General features: G+C 41.4%; 1 protein-coding gene across 1 annotated transcript in view; it reads right to left on the reverse strand.

Moving 5' to 3' along the window:
- The window catches only part of HTR2A (5-hydroxytryptamine receptor 2A), a 76,034-nt gene extending 57,040 nt beyond the window's left edge, over window positions 1-18,994 (reverse strand). Inside the window, exons 1-2 of the mRNA XM_083168995.1 lie at window positions 18,371-18,994; window positions 17,240-18,010 (exon numbers count right to left, since the gene is read on the reverse strand). Coding sequence (XP_083025121.1) covers window positions 17,240-17,711 — 472 coding nt within the window. The 5' untranslated portion in view covers window positions 17,712-18,010; window positions 18,371-18,994. The remainder of the gene's footprint in view (window positions 1-17,239; window positions 18,011-18,370) is intronic.
- Window positions 18,995-23,536: the final 4,542 nt, after the last annotated feature.

The following is a 23,536-nucleotide window of genomic DNA, read 5'->3' on the forward strand; positions in this document are numbered from 1 at the left end:
AAGCTGTGAGCTGAGAATGAGCTGCTGTGATATTGCTGGCTCTGTCCGTGAGTATGAATTAACCAATCAACACTGCGCATTCCTGCAAACGGGTATAGGTCATAGGGTCAACAGTAAAATAGGCCCTACCGCTATTGGTCAACAGTCAAAAGGTCGGCACATGAAAAAGGATGACATGTATTAGGTTGACATAGTCAAAAGGTCTTCACAAGCAATAGGTCGACATGGAAAGGTCAACATTAAAAAGGTCAACAAAGCAATATGTCGACATGGACACCGTGTAAGTGTACCGCGTCCCCTCGCATGGCTCGCTGCATTCACCATGCTTTGAGCACACTATTATAATCTAACTCTATGCCCACTTGGATAGTAAAGTATGAAAAACCATCTTTTTAAAAAACAATGTGAAAAACTTGTGTCAAACTTTTCAAGTCGACCTTTTTTCATGTCGCTCTATCGCCCATGTCGACATTTTGACCATGTCAACCTAATGCGTGTCTACCTTTTGACTGTCGACCTAATTACTGTCAACCTATCGACCGCATCCCCTGCAAAACAAGTGAGCTTAGCTGTCAGTCCCTGTACAGAGCACAAACAAAAGCAGTTTGGGAACAGCCATTCATCGGGCACATACATTTATATACATATACAAATGCAGCACGGACGGTGTAATGGTTACACAGCACAGCACTGAGGTCATGGGTTCAATTCCCACCATGGCCCTAACTGTGCGGAGTTTGTATATTCTCCCCGTACTTGCGTGGGTTTACTCCGGGTACTCCGGTTTCCTCCCACAATCCAAAAATATACTGGTAGGTTAATTGACTCCCAACAAAATGAACCCTAGAATGTCTGTGTGTGCGTGTATATGTGGTAGGGAATATAGATTAAAGAAAGGAGAGAAAATGACTTGCACAGACCTAACATGAAATTCATATGTGACCAACTATACTTGTATAACGATTTAAATATCAATGATATAGGTGTTGGTGGTGCTCCCAAAAGCTATAATGATCATAAAAAAATAGCTCTCTTTGTTGGGGCACTGCTTTTGCTATATCTATCATCTATCTATCATTTCTGGGTTAGTGTACCGTATTTTAATGTATACCAATAAAATTACATTTTAAAATAGCAAAAGCAGTGCCCCAACAAAGAGACCTTTTTTTTTTTTTCTTTTTTTTTCTGCTAGGGAATATAGATTGTAAGCTCAGCTGGGGCAGGGACTAATGTGAATAATCAACTACTGTATACTCTGTACAGCGCTGCAGAATATGTATGCCCTATATAAGAAACTGGTAATAAATAAAGAAATAAATAATAATAACAACAAGAAATGTCTGATACTATGTAACAAAAGTTACAGCAATAGACATGAATTATGAATCGGAATAAATGAATAAATTGTTGAACAGTTCAAAACTGAATGTCATTTTATTGAAAACTATTATAATGAGACAAAGGTATTTATAGAAGAAATTATATAGGGCATATTTTATTGGTCATTCCTTATTTTGTAAAGTGTTGCGTGGCGTACTTGCCAGATTCCAACAAACATTCAATTTAAATCTGCCCCAGCATTAACAATATCTCAAATGTTACCTATCCTTAACTATTCACATCACATTCCACTATAGCAGTGTTTCCCTACCTTGCTACTCAAGGCACACTAAGATTTTAATTATATCCATGGTTGAGCACAGGTGGTTAAATCAAAATAATGGAGATAATTAAGCCACCTGTACTCAAGTATGCATATCCTATTAGTGTACCTGGAAGATTGTGTTTGTAAAGTTATAACTATAATAACAGTTGTAGTGTTTAACCACATTCAGTAAGATATTTAATATATTCACATCCTAGACCACAATAATTTGAGGATGTATACCTGCTGTCCAATATTTGGTGTTTGGTGACAGTACTAATTGTTAGTTGGTGCCCCAACCAACTATTTGCATCCTCAAACATTATTAGTGTGGCTGCACTCACGCCAATCCGCCCCTCTCGGCAAGTCTGGTTCCAGGAATCTTGACTACACCGGGATTGGTACTCTCTTAAAAGGTGTGTCATATTTGCATAAAAAAAAATAAAAATGAAGTAACAAAATTACTTTGCTAGAATATTCTAGAGATGTGCCGGTTCGGTATTACCCGGATTTACTTGGTTCTTATTGCTAAGTTAGTGCAAATTTATATTTTTCCAATTGGCTATTGTCTGTCACATTTTGGATAGCCAATAAGATCCCGCTTTGAGATCTGAGTAAATCCAGGTAAAACTGAAACCGCACATACTGTATGTTGACTATTTTGATCAATTCTAGTGTTCTCCCCAAAAATTACCCAAGTAATTCCACCATCAGGGAGGTGGATGGAGGAGGGGTGAATGCACAGATCTGAGGGGAGGAGGGCAGTGCACAGAACAGAGGTAGGGGTGGGGTTTAAAGGGGGTGGGGTGCTAAGTGACCCTGTAAATGCTTCCTACATCACCAAGAAAGAGATCAGCCCTTTATGATCTTCCAATGAGCTTTCAGCAACTGGCTGAAATTCATGTCACAGTAGGGGCAGGGGCATAGCCAGAAATTTATGGGACCTAGCAAAATTTTGAAAGCCCCCCTCTCCCTTTCTGGGAACACCTAGTCCCCTCACTTACTGAGAACATAAAGCACCTCTCACCACCTTACTCTGCACACCTAGCAGCCCCCTATCCCCTTCCTCCAGGCAGACTTAGTACCTCCCCCTTACTGGACACACCTGGCAACCCGTTCTCTCACTGGACACACATAGAACCTACCACCCTTGTATTGTGCACACCTAGCACCTTCCCCCTCCACACACTTTGTCAGGCAAAATTTTAATCTTTACTGAGCACCCCTGACTGGGCACACCTAGCACCTTTCCTCCGCCACATTTAGCACCAAATCCTCTTCCTCCTTTCTGGGAACCCTACAGACAGTTACAGTTGTTCTGTTCCTTTTGGAGTAAGTCAGCCAAGTTACACCAGTTAAAGTTGCAACCCAGCGTCTTCAGTGCACTAAGGGAGCGCACACACGTAGGCCATTGTCTGAGCAATATTATTTATTTATTGCTGTGTGTGTAGGGGCCATAGCCACAGCAATGCAGGGTCCCGTGCATCGCTCTCGCCCTGTGATTAATACCCAGCAGGCCAGATAAATCTATAATCGCTGGTATCAGGGTCAGTATTCTCTCCGGAGAATTGCGTACAAAATTTACCTATTGGACCATTGGAATACACTCATCTGCTAAGGGCACAAATACATGTTGTGAAAATGGGCCATTGTGGTCACAGTGTTACAGTACATTGCTGATTAGGCCCCTGGCAGCTGGCAGTGCTTGCTCATAGGAGGGTATCGGCTTCCTCAGCCACTGCCTGCTGTAGGTGCTGATATTTGCATAAACTGATCAGTGACCCAGCTACTGTAATCTGCAGATCAATATACCCATCCTTTATCACATCACATCACTGTATACTGTCCATAAGTGTAACAAACATAGTTAATGCAGTTGCAATGTAAGACATGTAATACACCCCTTTCAGTATATGCTCAAAATCAAATGATTTCAATAAAAAGTGTGGAAGTACACTTCTAGTTTAACAATTATTTTAATACAGTTTTCAAAATGTAAAAACCGCCTTCTAAAGTTCTTCCTGTATTATTTATTAGCAGTTTCTTATATAGCGCACACATATTCCGCAGCACTTTACAGAGAATATTTGAACATTCACATCAGTCCCTGCCCCAGTGGAGCTTACAATCTATATTCCTCACCCCATGTACACGCACACACATTCACTGTAGGGTTATTAACCTACCAGTATATTTTTTAGATTGTGGGAGGAAACCGGAGTACCCGGAGGAAACCCACGCAAGCACAGGGAGAATATACAAACTCCGTACCCCAGGACAGTACGGAGTGTAATGGTTAGCACAGTATTGCTAACCATTACACCATATGTGCTGCCCGTGACAACTACCGAAGGCTGTAACTTTCTCTAAGCTCTATGTTATAAGGAACAAGGCAGTAATGTAACACTCTTCTTACTGCTATTACTGGAGATCACTAATGAAAATAATAGTTTCATTTTATATTCAAAACAGAATTTTTTTTATTCTTTTTTAAAAAATTTTTATTGTGTGAGTGAAGGAGGAACTGGAATCCCATGCAATACAGCATGGGCAGTGTGGCCATGCGCAGCCTAGCGAACACTGGTGAGGGAGAACAAGATGGTTTCCTACATCGATGGCATGGCATAACCCCATAGGCATTTCTATAAATGTGCTGTGTGTGCGGTGCAAACAGGCAGCTGGGTCCAGGGGGCCCACACCGCACACACTGCGCCCATATATTCAACTTCCCCTCCGAAGTCCTGTGGCGGCATCTCAACATCAAAGACACAAATCACACGAAAAAAAATAGCGGCCATTTCCAAATGATTTGCACACGAGGACTGGATATGTTCCTGGGGACAAGGCACGGTCGCCATGTTCCTGGGAACCAGTGCATGTGCAGTACACTCTCACACAATGCCAGAGTCTACTTGCCATCAGAGAGGAGGGGGCCCACAGCAGAGACTGCACTAGTGTCCTCTCCTCTCTTAAAATGTCCCTATATAACCCAATAGTTTTTTTCTTTATTTTCCCCAAGTAGCTAGGACACACATAGCTCCACCCTGACACCGGTGAAGCCCCACCTACAGATTCTGACTGGCCCATAGGCCAGTTGGCAAAATGACATGTCAAAGTTATCGATGGTCATCAATTACATAGTATAGAATAGAATTCTGAACAACCTATTTATAGATACCTAGATACTTTGTTGGCACCTACAGTATATTAATTATTTAGCAATGTACGAACGAATATATTCAACTTCTTTTAACATTTCCTCTCAACATTGAGCAAGAAAGTAATATTTGTCAAATCAAAGTAATTAAAGAAAGTTTTCGTCCATTGATGTTTCTGTTACACTAAACAATGAAGTCATAAGTTAAATCAAACTAAAAAACAGCTTTGAAAGCTCAATGATTTTAACAGTCATGACCGGTACAATTATGTGTCACAACATTGAAGTGTTAATCATAACAATATGAGACCTTGTAAAATAGGGGTTATGTAATCATTTATTTCTCCAGAACAGTCCAGACTACATATGCCCGAGACTGTCAAGTAATTCCTGTGATCAATCAAATATAATTCCGGAAGTTTCAGCACTTTCCCTTGCTGCAATTATTTGTCTTCTTGACACATTCTTTGTACTTCAGCAGAAGAATGTATACATTTTGTTTATAGTCATACAGTTTGAGTAAAAGGATTGGAAGCTAAGAGCGGGAACAGATATATTAACATATATTTTTACAACTATACAGTGGCGGCTCTTACCCTTTTGGAGGAGGGGGGCTGTTGCAATGTGTCCCCCCGTCCCCCCCTCTGCTACCGCAGCCAGCTCCCAGCACATTCCGGTCCTGGCTGCTGGTCCTCTGCACGGGGACAGCGCATGCGCAGTAACTTCATACATACTGCGCATATGCTGGCCCAAGCCTCCAGGGGCTGCCTTTGCAGCAGCCCCTGGAGGCTTAAGCAGGTTCCTGGGTCCGGTGCATGTGCAGTATGGTCCGCAGTACTTCGCATGCGCAGAACCCATTTTGGGTGCTGTCACGCATTTGCGCACAGAGAGGCATCCCGGAGGGAGGGAACTCCTCCCAATGGGTCTGCCTTGAGTAACTGGCAGGTCGGACTTCCAATAGGAAGTCACTGCCAGTCACATTGAATCCAGAGCAGTCTCACAGACTGCATCTGGCTTCACTTAAGGCAGAGACAGTGGTGGATTTCACCTGGGGGGTCTGCAGCCCTACAGCCCATAGGTAAAAACCGCCACTGCAACTATATCAAGTGCTCTGAGTTCTATTGTGGGAGAAATGGAGAAATATGAATAAATCATTACTGTAGATAATATCATTATTGTTATGCCTGCTGTTTGGTTTAACCCTTTGAGTGCCAAGTGAATTTATCAAAAGTGGGTGTGAAAATTGCCAAGCAAACATCTCTAGTCATCATAATGATCTGTAATGTTTACCTTATATAGGAACACAACATTTTTTATTTGACTTTATATAACAAATGTGAGCGACGCTGGCATTTTTAGAGGATATTTTGCAAATCTCTCACAAAGATGTTGGCACTCAAAGTGTTAAAATCAGCAAAGGTGTATGACAAGGCTGCAGAAATACCTGGGAATTCAGGGCTATACAAAGAAAGCAGGGCAAAATATGCGTAGAAGACTTATCATTAACCTCATTATGCTGATGATACCACATTGCTAATGGAAAATTAAATAGATATGAAACAGTTACTAATTAAAATGAAAGAATTTAGTCTAAAAATGGGCTTGCGTCTTAATGTGAAGAAGATAAAAATTTGAAGACCTGTCAACCTTAGTTATTTTCACCTAACTGGAGATGAAATTGAAATAGTAGATGGTTTTAGCCTACTGGGATCCAGGGCTGGCCTGAATTTAATTTTTTCGTAAGCAAATATAGATTTTAGCACCCCTTGATGGGATAAACAATGTAAAGGTACAGCACATGCTGAAGGTAAAAGGGGTGTGTTCTCACATGATAGGAGATTGGCAACACAGAAGTACCACCATGAGTATAGGGATATAGTGGGTGACTGGAGAGGCAGGGGTGACCGGAAGATAGTGGGTGATTGGGGAGTCATGGGTGATAGGTAGACAGTAAAGGAAGTGTAACAGGACGATCCACAGCTGTGGATGCTGGTCTCAGGGTGGGGGCCAGCCAGCCACTAGGTCAGAGTGGAGTTGAACTCTGGCCAGCCCTTAACACAGGCACAGAGTCTGTGTGACAGCAGCTGTTGATGAAGTCTGCCTCAAAGGGAAGTGCCCTGCTCTCCTGAAAGCTCGATCTACTCCATAGAAACATTTATACTATATTTAGTCTTTGGATTTTTGAGACCCAAGTGCATGATTTTTCTATCACCACAGTTCTTCTACGGGCCCCCAGAGACCCTAAGGGCATTTTGGTAGTCTATCACAGGAGTGCGTGCGGAAACCCCTCCCCCTGCAGCCTGATACCCTGTTGGCATTGCTTATACCCCTTTCACACCACCTGGGAATATGGCCCAGGAATCATGCCGGGCCAATCCCGGGTTGGCCCCTTTCACACCAGAAAAGTCCCTGCATTTTCTGGTGTGTGAAGGGGGCGGGAAGGAGGCTGGCAGGAGGTGGGGAGGAGACAGGCAGTCGGCGGGATGGCGTCGGGCAGTCGGCGGGATGGTGGCAGAGGTGGGCAGGAGGTGGTGAGAATACTCACCCCGGTTGCTTGTCCTCTGTGCAGACTGGGAATCCAAACAGGCGGTGGCGCAAATGACAGGACAGGTGGCGGATAAAAATGACGCAGCTCTCCGGCGCCCTCTCTGCCGCCGGAGAGCTGCGTCATCATCATCCACCGCCTGTCCCATCTTTTGCGCCCGCCGCCTGTGTGGATTCCCGGCCGGACAGGACACAGAGGACCGTCAACCCGGGTAAATATACCATACCCCATTCACACCAACCAGGTCCCCGGGTTGAACCAGGGAACAACCCTGCTACCTAGCAGGGTTGGATTGCCAGCAAATTAGCCTGGTAATTTGTCCCGGGAACCTTTCACACCAGCACTAGTACCGGGTTGTTCCCAGACTCAACCCCGGGAATTTAGGCTGGTGTGAAAGGGGTATTAGTTGTCCCTCAGCCTCTCGTTACTATTTGATTAAAGTTATTATTAGATTATTGACATGATTATAGTGATGTAGAACAATATTACGGATACCACGGACTGCCCAAAGAAAAAATAATCGGTATTAGACCAAATAAAATCTAAGCTCTTCCAAGAAGTACAAATGACAAGACTTTCCTACTTTGGATACATCATAAAAAGAGCAGGATACCTAAAGAAAAACCATTATGCTTGTAAAAGTTGAAGGACAACAAAAAAAGAAGACCAGAAGCAAGATGGCTAGATACCATCACAAAAACCTTGGACACCACAATACCAACATTGAGCACTACCACACTTAAATGAAGATGGAAATTGGTCTATCCAATTCTAGATAGTTTTTTTTAACAGCCAAAAATGACTCACTATATGGCTCAGAGGGTAACCTTTTTTGGGGGTTTATGCTAGATATCATGGCTAATTGGATAGTCCACTGCAAAGCTATTGGCAGCAGAAAATGACCACTGCTAATAGGATACCGGCCTTTTTTGAGTCCTATTGGGAGAAAAGTGCTATATGAATATTGCCCATTGATCAGCTCAGAGACAATGCCTAGTTTGACATAGGTTGGCACCAAAATTTCAACATGCACAAGGTTGACATTGGCAAGGTTGACTAAGGGTGCATACACACTGTACAATTTTTTTGACCAATTTGGTTGAAAGACATTTCCATTGAACCCAGTGTCCTGGACTAAAGATGTTGACGAAGATATTGATGACAGACGAAAGAAGAAAGATCTTGGGAGAGGTTAAGTCAGTCGCACAGAGGTTAATGGATTTCAATGCAAGGGTGAACCCTCCTTATATATCTTTATCTCCAGGTGCACCAACAAAAGACACTCTTTTCTTTCCTTTAACTAGAAGAAAGATCTAGCTACAGTTTATAGGCTCTTTTTGAAAGATATTCAAATTGAGCTGCATGCACAGTTGACGAACAATCTTGATGAACAACTGGCGGGTATGCGCATCATCATTCATCGTTTGTTTGTTGACAATATCTTTTGTCAACATCTTTCGTCCAGGACACTGGGTTCAATGGAAATGTCTTTCAACCAAATTGGTCAAAAAAATTGTACAGTGTGTATGCACCTTTAGACAAAAGGTCAACATGCCAAAGGTTGGCAGTGACAAAATGTCGACACAAGCAAAAGGTTCACCTGTAAAAAGTCGACACATGAAAAGGTCAACATTGGTTTTCACTTTTTTGGGTGTCATTGTTGATAACTAAGAACCTAGATCCCCAAGTAGTGTACTGCATATGCTCACCATGATTCAGGCCGGTACCATTCCCAATCGGACTTCACATGAATGGTAAAGTATGGAAAAGTTAAAATAAAAGAAAGAAAAAAATCATGAAAACTTTTTTATGTGTCAAACATTGTCATGTCGAACTTTTTGGTGTCTCGACCTATTGACTGTTTACCTAACCATTGTTAGTCAGCTATCCAGATACCATAAATATTACTGATATTATTAGCACTGCAATGGTTTGGAAAGGATTCCAGGTTACTAACTAACATAAACAACTGTCATTTACTATCGTTGATTATTGATGTGCTCTGTGGACCAAATCTTGATGCTTCTACCTGCTAATAGGCTACTGATCTTGCTCATATGGACAATACACTTGCCCCTATTGGCCTTTATGTTAATAAGACATACTGTATAACTCAATGCTATCTGGTATACATTTTTATAAATCAATATTGCTTGCTAGCATTTCATTTTTGTTATTTTTAGGGTTCTTTAAAGCATACAAAATACAGATGTGCCCAGAGTCATCTCTACTTCTACAGTACAGTACAGTTCGTGTATTCCCAGCCACATGCTAACACATTTCACAAGTGAAAATCAGTATGTCGTGTCACATCTGTTCATGTATGTGACACGGCTGGATAAATGTGCACAAATGCCATGAAATATAACGGTATGTCATTTATAAAATAAAAAAAAAGATGAAGAGGTTTGAAAATTGAATCTATTTGAAGGGATGCCATATAAAATATTGGATGCAGCAAGTGCATTGCACATGAGCCCCTGAGTCCAGGAACCCCACACTGCACCCATTTTTAAAATACTCCTCTGGAGTCCCGCTGCAACAGCAGCAGCACTGTGGACATTGGCAGAAAAATTACAGTATGTGGGGGTCCCCACGCAAAACCACATCACCATCATGAATTCGGTGTCCTTTGTGCCATGATATGACCTGTGTATAGTATATAGTGTCCATCATTTTTGTGGTGTTGGGAGTATCCTATATAATAAAAGGGTAATGCTGCTCCTCACCTCTGTTGGGGAATTCAAGTGTTTTCTCTGCTAAATGGCACCCGGTAGAGCAATTCTAGGGTTGCTCCACCGGTTTAGACATCACTGTTATGGGCTGGTAACTATTATATATAATACATTTTTTACTTAAATCGCCAGTATATAATTCAGTCAATTTTATTGACAGGTGTCTCCCACAAGATATTTGCCCTGAGGCTCCCACAAACTTAAATCCACCCTGGGTCTAGGTACTCTGCACCCGTTCCACCTCTTTGCCCGGCTGGTTATACAGTAGTTACCTAGTAGACATAACCAGATTTGTAGTGGAGAAGGGTTCGGTATGATTTACCTACAATCAAAATCCTGACGGTCAAAATACCGACAAGGTCAAAATACTGACATGGTCAAAAATACCTACATCTAAAATATAGACAGGTCAACAATTAGACACATGTTTTTCATATTTGGGGTCTGTATGTTGACATAGGTCGACATAATCCCCGTGCTTCGGGCACAGTGCCTCGCTGCGCTCGGCACACTATTATATTCCCCCTCCGTGTCCAATGGGATGTTAAAGTATGTACAAGTCAGTTTCAATTGAAAAAAATCATTTTGGTATTTTGACCTTGTTGGTATTTTGACCGTCGGTCAATGGTTGTCGGTATTTTGACCGTCGGGATTTTAATTGTAGGTAAATTGACCGCATCCCTTGGAGAAAATGGGTACGCTTTATAATGAAATAAAATAATGTAACAGTGTAAAACAAAAAGGTAAAATGTTGCCTCTGGTCCTGGTACTGAGATGTGAAAAGAAATTAGTTGTTGGGGGTGAACCCTTTGAATGCCAACATTCCTGTGAGCAATGTCCAAAATATCTGCTAAGTGTCACTCACATTTGTTCTATAAATTCAAATAAAAAATGTTGTGTAAAAAAAGATTATATTTTCTATATCAGGTAAACATTACAGGTTATTATGATGAATAAAAATGTGTATTTAGTACTTTTCACACCTACAGATGGAGCTGCTGCCATCTAGCGGGAGCATGGCAGACAGAACACCAACCGCCAGCCCCCGCCAGCTGCCGGAAGGAGACGTGAGCCGCCACTGGTTCCCACCGACTGCCTGCAACCCCCCTAACCCTGCCCATCTCCCTGAAGTGGAGACGGGCAGGGTTCATGTCCCCCGCTGCCCGAAACCTGGGACGTGCTTGTGAGACGCTTGTGAATCCCAGTCAGATGAAGCGCCTCTCCCCCGGGGATCACCAGCAGGGGCATTCTGGAGAGCCTCAGCGCTGGCTGAGAGGCGCTCCATCTGTATTTTGACAAATTGTTAATTTGCACTCAAAGGGTTAATAAACCCTTCCTCATATTTATATGTAGTACTGACAGAGAGAAATGTCCGTTTGTCATGTCTGAGTTGTCCAATATATTAGTTACCGTTAGTATTCACTACTCATTCATTACTATTGTGCCCTTGTGCATCTAGCTAGCCCAAATACACCAGACGCCTTGAGATGTACCTGTCCCCTACCTTGTACCCCAATTTCCATAATTTTGCAAGGAATGTTATATTTAGGCAATTAAAAAAAATATTTAACAACTTATAAGTGATTTATTAGTCATTCATAGGGGTGTCCCAGGGTTTCTGAACCAAATACTGACATTTATACCTTAAGATTGGGATTTGTATTGCTTGCCAGAGGTGGTGATGTGAAATTCACGGCAACCGAGAATTACCGCCGGTAATTTATAGTGAAAAGTTGAATAGCGGTTTATCACTGGTCGAGATAAAAGCCTTGTTTTTACAGCGACAATGCAGTAATTAGTCTTAGCAGGAAATGTGTAATTGTCTCTACTGGTCCATTGTTTAAGTTTCTGATCCTATTATTGGCTCTGGTTCACCAGGCAAACACAGAAAATGTCGAGTACAGTATGTGGGTATCCAGGTGGTTTACAGACAATGCCTCGATAGACAAATGACATATGTAAAAAGGTCTACATGCACTAGAAGGATATTGACAGAATGTGGACATGCACAAGGCCAGCACAAGTAAAATGTCGACATGACAATTGTTGGCGCATAAATTTCCATAATTTTCATTTTTTTATTTTTCATGCTTTACCATTCACGTGGACTCTGACTGACTCAAAGCGTGGCGAGCGTTTTGAGGGTGAGGGGGTCCACTCACTGAGGTGTCGACGTTGACATTTTCATATGTCAACTTTTTACATATTAACCTTTTGTCACTGTCGACAAAGCATGGTGACCTTGGGTCAGTGTCGACCTAGTGGACCAGGCGGACCTTTTCTTGTCGATCTATTGACTGTCCGCCTACACAAGGTCTGTGAGTTTCTATACTCCCCTGTATGTGAATGTAATTGGGATTTTACATTAGTTTCTTTATTGCACACAAAAGCAATAAAGCCAGCGTGGGTTGTGCTTTTCTTACTTATTTGAGATAACTTGTATAAAGTGGAAGATCAAACAGTAACTTGATAACATTTGAATTGGGAATAGGAAGTCAAATTAGTTTTTTTTATTACAGTTTTGAAATGATGTATTGTACAGTGCTGGGAATCTAGTGTTGGTTTCCGTATACAGTATCTCTCATGCAAAGCGTATCGCCATTTCATGGGCGGACAGCTACAGTACTCAGTACAGCAAGTTACCATAGCTGTACAGTACAGTATGTCTCTGAATGCTAAAATAGCCCTTTCACAAGTGCCATAATGCAATAAAAATGGCCTGGTCATGTACATACAAAAATTAGTCCAAAATTATGTACACTATGAACTTATCTGCCTCTAATACTTATTCATTTGCAGATTACAAAATCTGAATTGGATAAATAATAAAGTCCTATCTATTCCGGCAGGTTATGTATAAATTGATTTTGTATGTCTCCTGTGGTAATTTTGTAATCCCAACCTGCTAAACATGACATCTTGCCATCCTACCTCATGTTCCTGGTAACTATAGCCAAGGCTAGTGTCAGCTCTGCCAGACCCTAGAAAAATGAGGGGGCATGGCCAACGAGAAGTGGCATGGCCACACCCCTGTATAAAAAGGCACTAGGGTCTAACTTATTGGCAGCAGGTGGGAGGGAGCCGGTGGATAGCACATCTGTGAAGGGGGAGAGAGGCCAGGCTACTGCTGCCTCTCTCCTCAGATCATCATGTGCTGGGCTGGGGAGAGAGGCTGGTGCAGTGGCAGTTAGTTCTCTTGCTCCCTGCCTGGTTTGTTGCAATGGGGGAGGGGAGTAGAAGGCCCCAAGCCCTTCCATCAGACCCTGGCCTGGGTAAAGAGTACCCACCTCCCCTCTTGGTGCCACAGATTACAGTCATTTCTAGTGTCTAGTATACAGGGCAGAGGCCATTCTACTGCAGCGGCAGATATGTGCTCCTACACATAGCAGTTTAACTGAGCTTCTCAGAGAGGTGCAGTGCCATAATTTTCTTTTAATTTTGCATTTAATGTACATTGCAGAAGTGATGAAACACCACTCACAGTGTTTTTGAGATGCTGGGCCTCAATGTTAACCTCAAAGGAATTAGTTGTAAACATGAACATACAGTAGGAAACATCATAGCCCTTCCTATACAGACTTATACTTAGTTGCACATAGTACAAAGGTCACAAATCGAAGAATGGAATGAGATTGGAGAGGAGAGGGTTAAACATCCGAGGCTGGGGATGGCCTTGGGAAGCACACGTGACTCGGCATTCAATAAGGATGCGGTGGCAGAGTTAGCTGGAATACAGGATCTGGTAATAGGAGGAGTCAGCCTCTCTTACCAGAACATCCCGCATTCCCCCCTTTTTTTAGTGATGGTCGGTGTTTTTTTGTGTTTAAATGTATGAATAAATTTACCAAATCAGATAGAGAAGTGACAGTGTTGTTGTATTATATTTAAATGTATTGTTTTTAATGGTGTGATTTGTATTGATTAAATTAATTATTATTTCACCTCAGTGTGCTCTCTTAATTGATTGTATTTGTTTTTTTGTGTTAGCTGGTTGGCAAAAAAGAACGGCAGGTTAAGTGGTATCGGGTCATATTTAAGGGTTAACAGGGGGGGGTCTCCTACTGAGGAGACCCCCCCCCCAAAAAAAAAAAAAAAAAATAGGAAAAGGGGAAGTATTTGTTTTTTTTCTTTCTCATATATTATTGAAGCGCTGGTGAAGGGTACTCTGCCTGTTTTCTGTATCTACATATTTGGGGTGAGGAAGAACACCCCCATAGAGTGCGCATCCCAGCTGCCTCCGTTTGCGCAGACCTCGATCCACTCACATTTGTGTTTCTATATCATATTTAAGGGTTGATTGATTGTTCATAGTTGTGTTTAATGCGCTCATCTTCTTTGACTATAGGCTTCTGCTTGATCACCTGATTGGGGACAGCGACACCACCCGGACAGGTGAGTAGTCAAGTTAGAAGCTCGAGCGGATACTGCTTATTGTTAGGCTGTTGTTTAGGTAGCATATTTATGGATGGGGTTAGATGATAGCCGTTCTTTCTTGGCCACCATTATTTAATTCCGTTTAATCAAGCACTCAAGTTTGGGCTTGTTTAAATAAATCACAGCTAACATTTTCTGCTGAACCTAAATCTCTGAGTCGTTATTTTAGGATAAGTTAAGTTTTAAGTATGATGCAAACACAAGGTCATCAGTAGGATGTGTAAAATTGATCAGTGTAATCCAGCAGGGTAGTTTCATTAACTTCCATTTGTTTTATTTGTGCAAATTAAATGCACATTTTGAGCGAGAATGAGGCCTGGTGTGACTGAGTATGAGCACACATCTGTATATGAAACCGAGACACTTCTATTGGTTTATTGCAATGCAGAGTGAACTCGGATATTTAGTATACAGAACAAAGCATCTTCTACAATTTAATTGCATATAAATCCAGCTTGGTGGCCATCGTAGAGAAGATCACCACTAGCAGCAGATGTATCTTTTTTAATGAATGCTTTGCATGTTTTGAAGAAATAGGTAGTATTCGCTTTAGACTATAGGAGATAAAAATTGTGATTGCAGATCAACCCCACTAGACCTGTAGACTGTTATATATTTGCATGACCAGACCTATGTCTAAAATGCAAGTTACAGTATGAGGGGATATTTTTGATCCTATATTATTTGCCATACTGTAATATAACTCTTACTCATTTTTAAGTATTGCCAAGACATTTGAATATTGATAGGCTACATTCATGTCCATATTGGGATTTGTTTAATAAATGTATTGAGATGATAGGTCGGCAATGTCTAGGTTGACAGTCGTTAGGTCAACATCATATGGTCAACATACATTATCTTGACAGGTACAAAAGATTGACAGGTATTAAAGGTCAAAGATGCCAATGGTCAACAAACTTTTGATTAATTTACTATCCATGAGGAAGACGTTTGCGAGCAGTAACTTGTGGCAAGTCTAGCGGAAGGGTACACACTTTTTTATTTATATTGGTCACATATGATGAAACAGGGAACATGTAACAACCAAACTGCAAAACTGTGTCAACAATCATCATGTTGATCTTTTGTACTTGTCAACTGTAAAGACTATTGGAAGGGTGAATTGTTTAAAATATAGCGCACTCTCAAGACATGCAGCAGTTGGTGAACTGTGTTTTTGTCATAACACCAAGAGTGATACAGAAGAAAAAGTGGTTTGTTCACCAAACAGCGCTACTGTAAAGACTGTATACCTCTTACCTGTTGACCTTTTGATTCTGTTGAGCTTAAGGACATGGACTATATTTGGTCAACCTCATGACTGTCTAAACACTGTAGATGTTCTATACAACACCATTTCTAAAAAATACTTCAAAGCTCATAAAAAAAATAAAAAATTGGGAGATAGCTGTATGTGTTAAAAAAATCATGGTACATGTTTGGTCCTTGTTCAGAATTGCCATATCTCCTCCCATGAACTTCTGGAGGTCTGGCCCAGGAGGTGCTTCAACCAGTTAAGCTTTTAATTGATTACAAACAAGGGAACATCCAGTACTACATTGCATCATCTTCCAACAAGATTTATTGACATGTCTGATAGCAGTCTAAAATAATATGATCAGATCATTATAGGGCATTATGCTTGTTTTGGGGGCCTCATATATTGATGAGACTATAGTGATCATGGAGAGTGGCATTGACCCCTAGGAACGTCACTGCATTCATTTGTAATTTTTGATACTTTATGTCAGTAATACTAAATTTAGATAATATCATTTTTTCTTTAAGACTATCCTTGATACAAATTTCTATATATTATGCAATGATCTTATTCTAAATCTTAAAAAAGATAATAAGAACAAATATGAATAATTAATTGTATAATTACCCACCCAAAATGGGCCTAAGAGGCCTTTTAGATTCTGTCTTCCTTATAATTCGTTCTTATTTGCTTCAATGGCAGTCTATTTGTTTTAGGGATTCATGGATGGAAATCAATCATTACCAGCAGGGGAAGCTGTAGTGCTGCAAAACAACCTAATGATGACAAACAGCTGCCTGACGATTAATATGACTCATAGCTCTATGTGAGTATATATATATATATATATATATATATATATATATATATATATACACACACACACACACACACACACACACACACCTGTCTGTGTTTTATTACATAGAGCTAAGAACATCTATATTAATCAGCAATAGAGTTGAGATGCTTAAGTCATGCTGGTATCACGGTGTGGGAAGAAATCACACTAACTGTATTGATGTAACTAATACTAGAAGAATAAAAATGAATTGAAATGATTAGATAACTCACCCTTGTGTCAATGCATACATAGGATCTGGTATTAAGCTTACATTATATTAGTCTATTTGCAGTAAATTGTTTATTTTCTATTTGGACATTATTATTCACATTGAGGTTTTGTAAGTACAGTAAAACTCTAGAACGAATCCCCGCACAAAGCTCAGGCACTATTTCATCTGCTAGACCTGACATATGTGATCTGTATAATTTATGAATTTGGTCCGTGGTAATTATTTTACTCTGGTGCATGTATTAGTAAAGCTCAGGAAAACAGATTGTGGCTTTTAAACCCACCAAGACAATCTAGAACACATGCAGCAGTGTATGTATTTTCAGTGTGTGATGATAACAGTACAGTACTTTGTATTAGAACACCGAATGGTACAGTACTTACCATAAAGTATGTTTAGCATGGAGATGGGCATCACAAGGAAGCCTATTAGCATGTCAGCTATGGCTAAGGACATAAGAAAATAATTAGTGGCATTCTGAAGCTTTTTCTCCAGAGAGACTGCCATAATGACTAGTATATTTCCAGCTATGGTTATCACAATGACTGTGACTGTCAGAAGGGCCGGCCAGTTCTTTTCTAAGGAAAAGGAACTTCCTTTTGTAGTGAGATGTGTTAAGTTTTCCGAACCCAGGGTCCAGTTAAAAATGTCAGACACATTAGCTCCTCCTGCTCCCAGACTGCTGCTGTATAGTCTCCTGTCTGGGTTGAGTTGATAAAGGGAGCTTTTGGTGACATTCACAAACTGCTCCTTGTCAAGAATATCCATATTTAATCCTGAGTTCTGAAGAGAAATGATCTGAAAGAACAGAAGGGAATAACTTTTCTCCAGCATTGGTCTGATTTTAATCCACATTGGTGAGAATCATATTAACTGGTCCTGAGTTTTCCTGATGACCCCCCGCTGTTGTATGTCCACATCCAGCCTGTATGCTGTCAAATCCATATAGGTTCCTTACCATGATTGCAGGGGGCTAGCACAATTTTCTGCGGCTCCTTTTAAACTCGGGCATCAGACAGCAGATGAATTCAATCCAGTAGAAAAAGATGTCCCCTTGCTGTTAAATATTATAATCATGAAGGTTCCTACAGGACACAATCATTGTAAACTATGATCTTTGTTCTTTTGTGTGTGTCCTGCATCTCCTGGAGTATCTGAGAAAGCAATATGATATCACATAAGCACAAGTCATCCCAGAACAAAAAAATATCACACTGAGAACCTTTCACTTCTATGGTTATCTTAATGTGAATCTTTAGTTCTGACATCTGATCAATAGTAAGAGACGTTACTGCCCATTGTAGTACAGTAATAGTATCCATCAGCCTTACAGCCATGTGAAAGAATCAGATTGACTTTTACTATTGATCGACTCAGAACTGTTTAAACATCTGTTTAAAAAAAATGTACATTTGCTGGTAACAGAACAGTAATAGATACCAAAAATAGCGTCACAACACTGCATACATAAACACCAACACAAAATCAAATGACACACTTAGAAAGTCACTTACAGGTGTTGGGTAATGTGAATTCCATACCAGACTGGGATCTCTTCTTTCTCTATCTCTTACTTTACACTCTGGTAATTTCTCAGTTTCAAAAGGTGATAAAATGTGAACAGAGTTTCCTGGACCTTAAAGGCTTCTGCCAGATTGAAAACAGTCCTTGTAATAGCGAATCTTGTTTCAATCTGAAACATCTGCCCAGATTGTTGACTTTCCCACTATGGAATTGTAGTAAAAAGCTACAGATGATGTTTCTAAAAAAAAAAAAAAAACTAACAAAAAAAATCTTGCTTTGTTTTTAATTACAATTTTCGTGGCTGCAGCTCTCTAACTAGAAGAGCAGTCTGCACAATGAGATTACATAGTGATTTAACCAGGAATGTCATTTCTTTCAGAGTGCCTCGTTCAGTCTTTCAGACCTCCCACCACAAACCATGTCATAAACTGCTAGGTAGCAACAGCGTACAGCAAACCCACAACAGAGGTCTGTGTGCTTCCCAAATCTATGCTCTTCTGTTACGCAGCATGATTTAAGAATGGATTGTGTAGTATTTGAAAGAAGAATATAAATCATAAAAATAAGCATATCAGGCAATCCGTACAGGGATCAATGCTATATAGTGCAGTCAGTAGAGGAATTAGTTATAGTTTATTTAGCAGAAATTGTTTTCTACTTCAAAAAATAGATGACAATTATTCTGATTGTGAGAATCTGATATTTATGCAGGTTTCTCTCCAAGCATAAGGACAGAAGAACAAGATCTTGGAACAATGTAATCACTCCAGGCATGTTGTGTGGTTTAGTGTGCTGTCTTCAGCAATCTGCTTGGCTGTAGTATAGTAATATTACTGTGATCAGTATAATCCTCATAAACTCCTTATGGGCAATGGAAGATGTTTGGTACAAACTAGTTAGAGAGAGGCCTGCTCTTATTTTTTTAGATGTGACTTTCATGAATAATCTGCAGGGGTATTAGTGGGCATTAGCAAAGTATATCTATGTGCTGCAGCGGGCATTACTGACGGCTCTATAAAAGCAAATGTATCAGTAATACTGAGGCTGATCATATTATGGGAAGCAATTCTCAGGTCTATTGTGATTCGTTTAAAAGGTGTGAACAGGGTGCAAAGGAATGCATTTAGGGGCAGATCGGATGGGGCCGAATTCCGATGGTGGGGGTCTGCACAAGAGCAAACCCGTTGTGTGAACGCCTTGCCGAGAACGGGCAGAGAAACGTTTTATGGGCGTTTCCATAAAAACGCTGGGTGCTCCCTTGCACATGCAGGCGGGTCGATGATTGCTCGGGGCGGGCGGCTAATGACACATGACGTCAGCATCCGACAAGAATTTGGCCATCTCGATTGGAAATAAGTCAGTCGACGACCATTGAATGATTTTTCACCTGGGCGGCCGCATGCGATGGGACGTGTAAGAGTACACATCCACTCGCATGCAAATGTGGAGATTTGCGCGGAGGGGAGATGGGCATTCGGGCAGGCGACAGGCAGAATTTACCTGTTTGCTAGGCTGCAAACATATGCAGCCTAGCAAACGGGTCTGAATCAGGCCTTTAGTACAGATGTTTTTCACTGGTTACGCATAGCATTGTGTTACAATAAAATAAATATCCGTTGTCCAAATCCTTTTAGACAGGAAATGTCACACAACTAAGGTGAATTATGTAACAATGACAAATAACTGGTAAAGCACATACGGAAGCGGTTACGCTCTCTGTTCACTTTAGTAAACAGCAGTAAGGATATCTAACCGCTGTTCCTGATTCTGGGGCAAATTTATTAAGACTGGTGAAGTGGCTGGTGATAATGCACCAGCTAATCTGCTCACAACTGGCAAGTTACAATCTAGGTTAAAAAATGACAGTTATGCGCTGATTGGCAGGTGCATTATCACCGGCCTTTTTATCACTTCATCAGGCTTAATAAATCTGCCCATGCATCTCTTACAGCCAGATAGCACCCATTATATCCCTTTAACAGATGCCACAATGGATATAGAGGGAGCGCTCACCTTAGATGAATATTTTGCAGCACTGGGTATTTTGCTCTGTGAACCGGTAAAGATTGTGCATGTGGGAGACAGCAGGGCGATGGGCCACAACTCTAAGTAGGGCCAGATCATAATAATAAGTCACTGGCTTACAAGTGGCCTCATTGGTGCGTGGACCTCCTGGGATTATTCCCTGTAAGGGCAATGGCCAAACTGCCCCATGGGGTACACTGAGAGGGTGCCAGAGGCAGAGCTATGGGGCCTGGAGGGTTAGGTGGCACTCATCCATGTCCTACCTCCCTTATATCCAGTTCACATCAGCATTGGCGCTGAACAATGTAGTGAGGAATCTGCACCCAACAGAAAAGAGGTAACAGTCTACATACTGCACACAACTTTAATAGTGTATTCAATACAGTGTACTAAATACAATTGATAGTGGCAAGAAGTTTGTAGACTCCTACTTGCCCAACATGGAGGCACTATGTAGCATTATGTTAATCTTGGGGCATAAAATGAGTGCATAGACAAGTGTCTTGGGGCGAGATGTACTAAGCTTTGAAAAGTGATAAAATGGACAGTGATAAAGCTACAACCAATCAGCTTCTACTGTATCTGTTATTTTTCAAACCCAGCCTGTAACATGGAAGTTAGGTGCTGATTGGCTGGTTATTTATTACTCTCCATTTTATCACTTTTCAAGCCTAGTTCATCTAGAAGCATTGGAGATGTTTCTATTGGGATCGCAAAGTCCTACTTACACCATTGAGCTCAATTTTATAACCTTATATCAGGGTTGCCTACCATCCCGGAATGGCCATGAGGGTCCCGGAAATAGGGACCCCCTCCCGTTGCCCTAGAAAGGGGGGCAAGCCTCCCGGATTTCTGCCCGTTTCCCACACCCCTCCCATTGGCGAGGGTCTGTGGGATCAAATGACATGTTCATGTCATTGGAGCCATATAGGCATTGCACTACGGGGGGCGTGGCCACGAGGACGCGATCACACTCGCCATGCCACCAAAAGACAGCATAACACTGCGACTCTGCCCCTGTTCGGCCCCTTTTGCCTCCCCATCAGCTGCCCCGCCCACCTGTGTCAAAGAACTGTCTGGTTTCTCCCAGAGAAGGCAGCGCAAAAGTAGACAACCCTGCCTTATATAGTATATAATATATACACTATACAATGTGCAAGGAGATCAGCTATATCATTACATATACTCTGCAGGAAGGTATCACTTGTTAAGTGCTATGTAGGATTGTCCATTGATGAATAACAATCATAGATGGCTTATGACCAATGACAAATGCTTTTGCCATTGATGGGAGAAAACCAAATGGTTTCCCTTCATCAATGGCACAGAATAAACAGATAATTTTTTCTTTTACAGATGTAGCCCCTCTCTTCTTTGCCTGGCGCTTGCCAGAACGTCCCCACTGGCGAGCACTGGCGGAGAGGGTCTCCATCAGACTGGAACATGGATGCGCCCCAGTCTTTCAGTGGCTGGGCGGCGGGACCCTGCCCGTCTCCATTTCAGGGAGAAGGGCAGGGTTAGGGAGGGGCTTCAGGGCGGTAGTGGGGACCAGTGATGGCGGCGGGGTAGGCAGCGGATGGTGGTGAGGAGCAACGTTGAAACGGGTCGTGTAAGCGTCTCGTGCGCACGCGCCCCATTCCGACGGCTGGAGATAGAATTGCCAGCCCCTGCAAAGAAGAGAAGGGCTCCATCTGTATATTGCAAGGCCTTTTAATGAGCATAGCTCCGCCCCTGACACCTGTGACGTCCCGCCCATGGGCCATTCACTAAAAGAACAGGGATGGCCACCAATAGGTGAAACCATCAATGGTCTCTCATAATATAATTGGTGACCATCGATCCCACTCACTATCGATGCCATTGATTAGGAATGAGCTTATGGCCATCCCTAGCTGCTAGCTCCTAAATGAAAAATTCCAAACCGTCCCCTCTGTGTCTGTCTCTGAGGGCCAGATGTATCAAGCTTTAAAGAGTGATAAAATGGAGAGTGATAAACAACTAGCCAATCAGCTCCTACCTGCCATGTTACAGGCTGCATTTGGAAAATGTCAGGCAGGAGCTGATTGGCTAGCTGTTTATCACTCTACATTTATCACTTTTGAAGCTTGATGCATCTGGTGCTTTCACTCAAATTACAGAAGTACAGTATAAAGCACTATAGCCCTTATTCAGATCTGATCGCAGTACAAATTTGTTCTCAGAATGGGCAAAACCATGCTGCACTGCAGGTGGGGCAGATGTAACATGTGCAGAGAGAGTTAGATTTGGGTGGGGTGTGTTGAAACTGAAAACTAAATTGCAGCTTAAAAATAAAGCAGCCAGTATTAACCCTCCACAGAAACAAAATAACTCCCCCAAATCTAACTCTCCCTGCACATGTTACATCTGCCCCACCTGCAGTGCACATGGTTCTGCCCATTTTGAGAACAAATTTGTACTGCGATCAGATCTGAATTAGGGCCTATATACTGACACTTTCTGGACTTTTATATCCATCCCAGGTGAGGGCAAGGTCACTTTGAAAATGAAATGCATAAAAACTAGTTTCTCCATATTAGATGAAAAAGTGGCTATACTTTTATCTTAGCTTACAGCTTATATTAAAAAAAGAGTTAAAGAATGAACAAAAGGTAAAGTAAGCTGTAAAATACAATATGGGAATAACAACAAAGGATTTGGACATAGGAGATAAGAAAAGCTGAAAGTACTACTGTATGTAATAATCCAATTTATGCATACTTTTTCCTCTACAATGAAATAAAGTAATTCCACTATCAAATCATTCTATATATAGAAGTGCATACAATTCAATTAATGTATAAAAGAAAATGATTCTGAAAGGATGTGGAGGATAGAAGGAGTTTTTGGTTATCAGAAGATTCACAGGAAGCTGAACTCACAGCATGAGCTGGATAACATTCAGGTGCCGTTCCATCGCAGGAAGCAGAAATTGCTCTAGAAGAAGCTGTGAGTCTCAGTGATATAGTATAAGCTGATATAGCGCGATCCTCTGAGACAACATTGCATGAAGTACTGAATGTCTTATGCGAATGCAACCATTATTACAATGAATAAATTATTAATTAACTATAGGCAAATGTTACGTTGGGTGCACACTATAACATATATTG

Source organism: Crinia signifera, chromosome 2 (genome assembly GCF_055691185.1).
Source record: "Crinia signifera chromosome 2, ASM5569118v1, whole genome shotgun sequence".
NCBI lineage: Eukaryota > Metazoa > Chordata > Amphibia > Anura > Myobatrachidae > Crinia > Crinia signifera.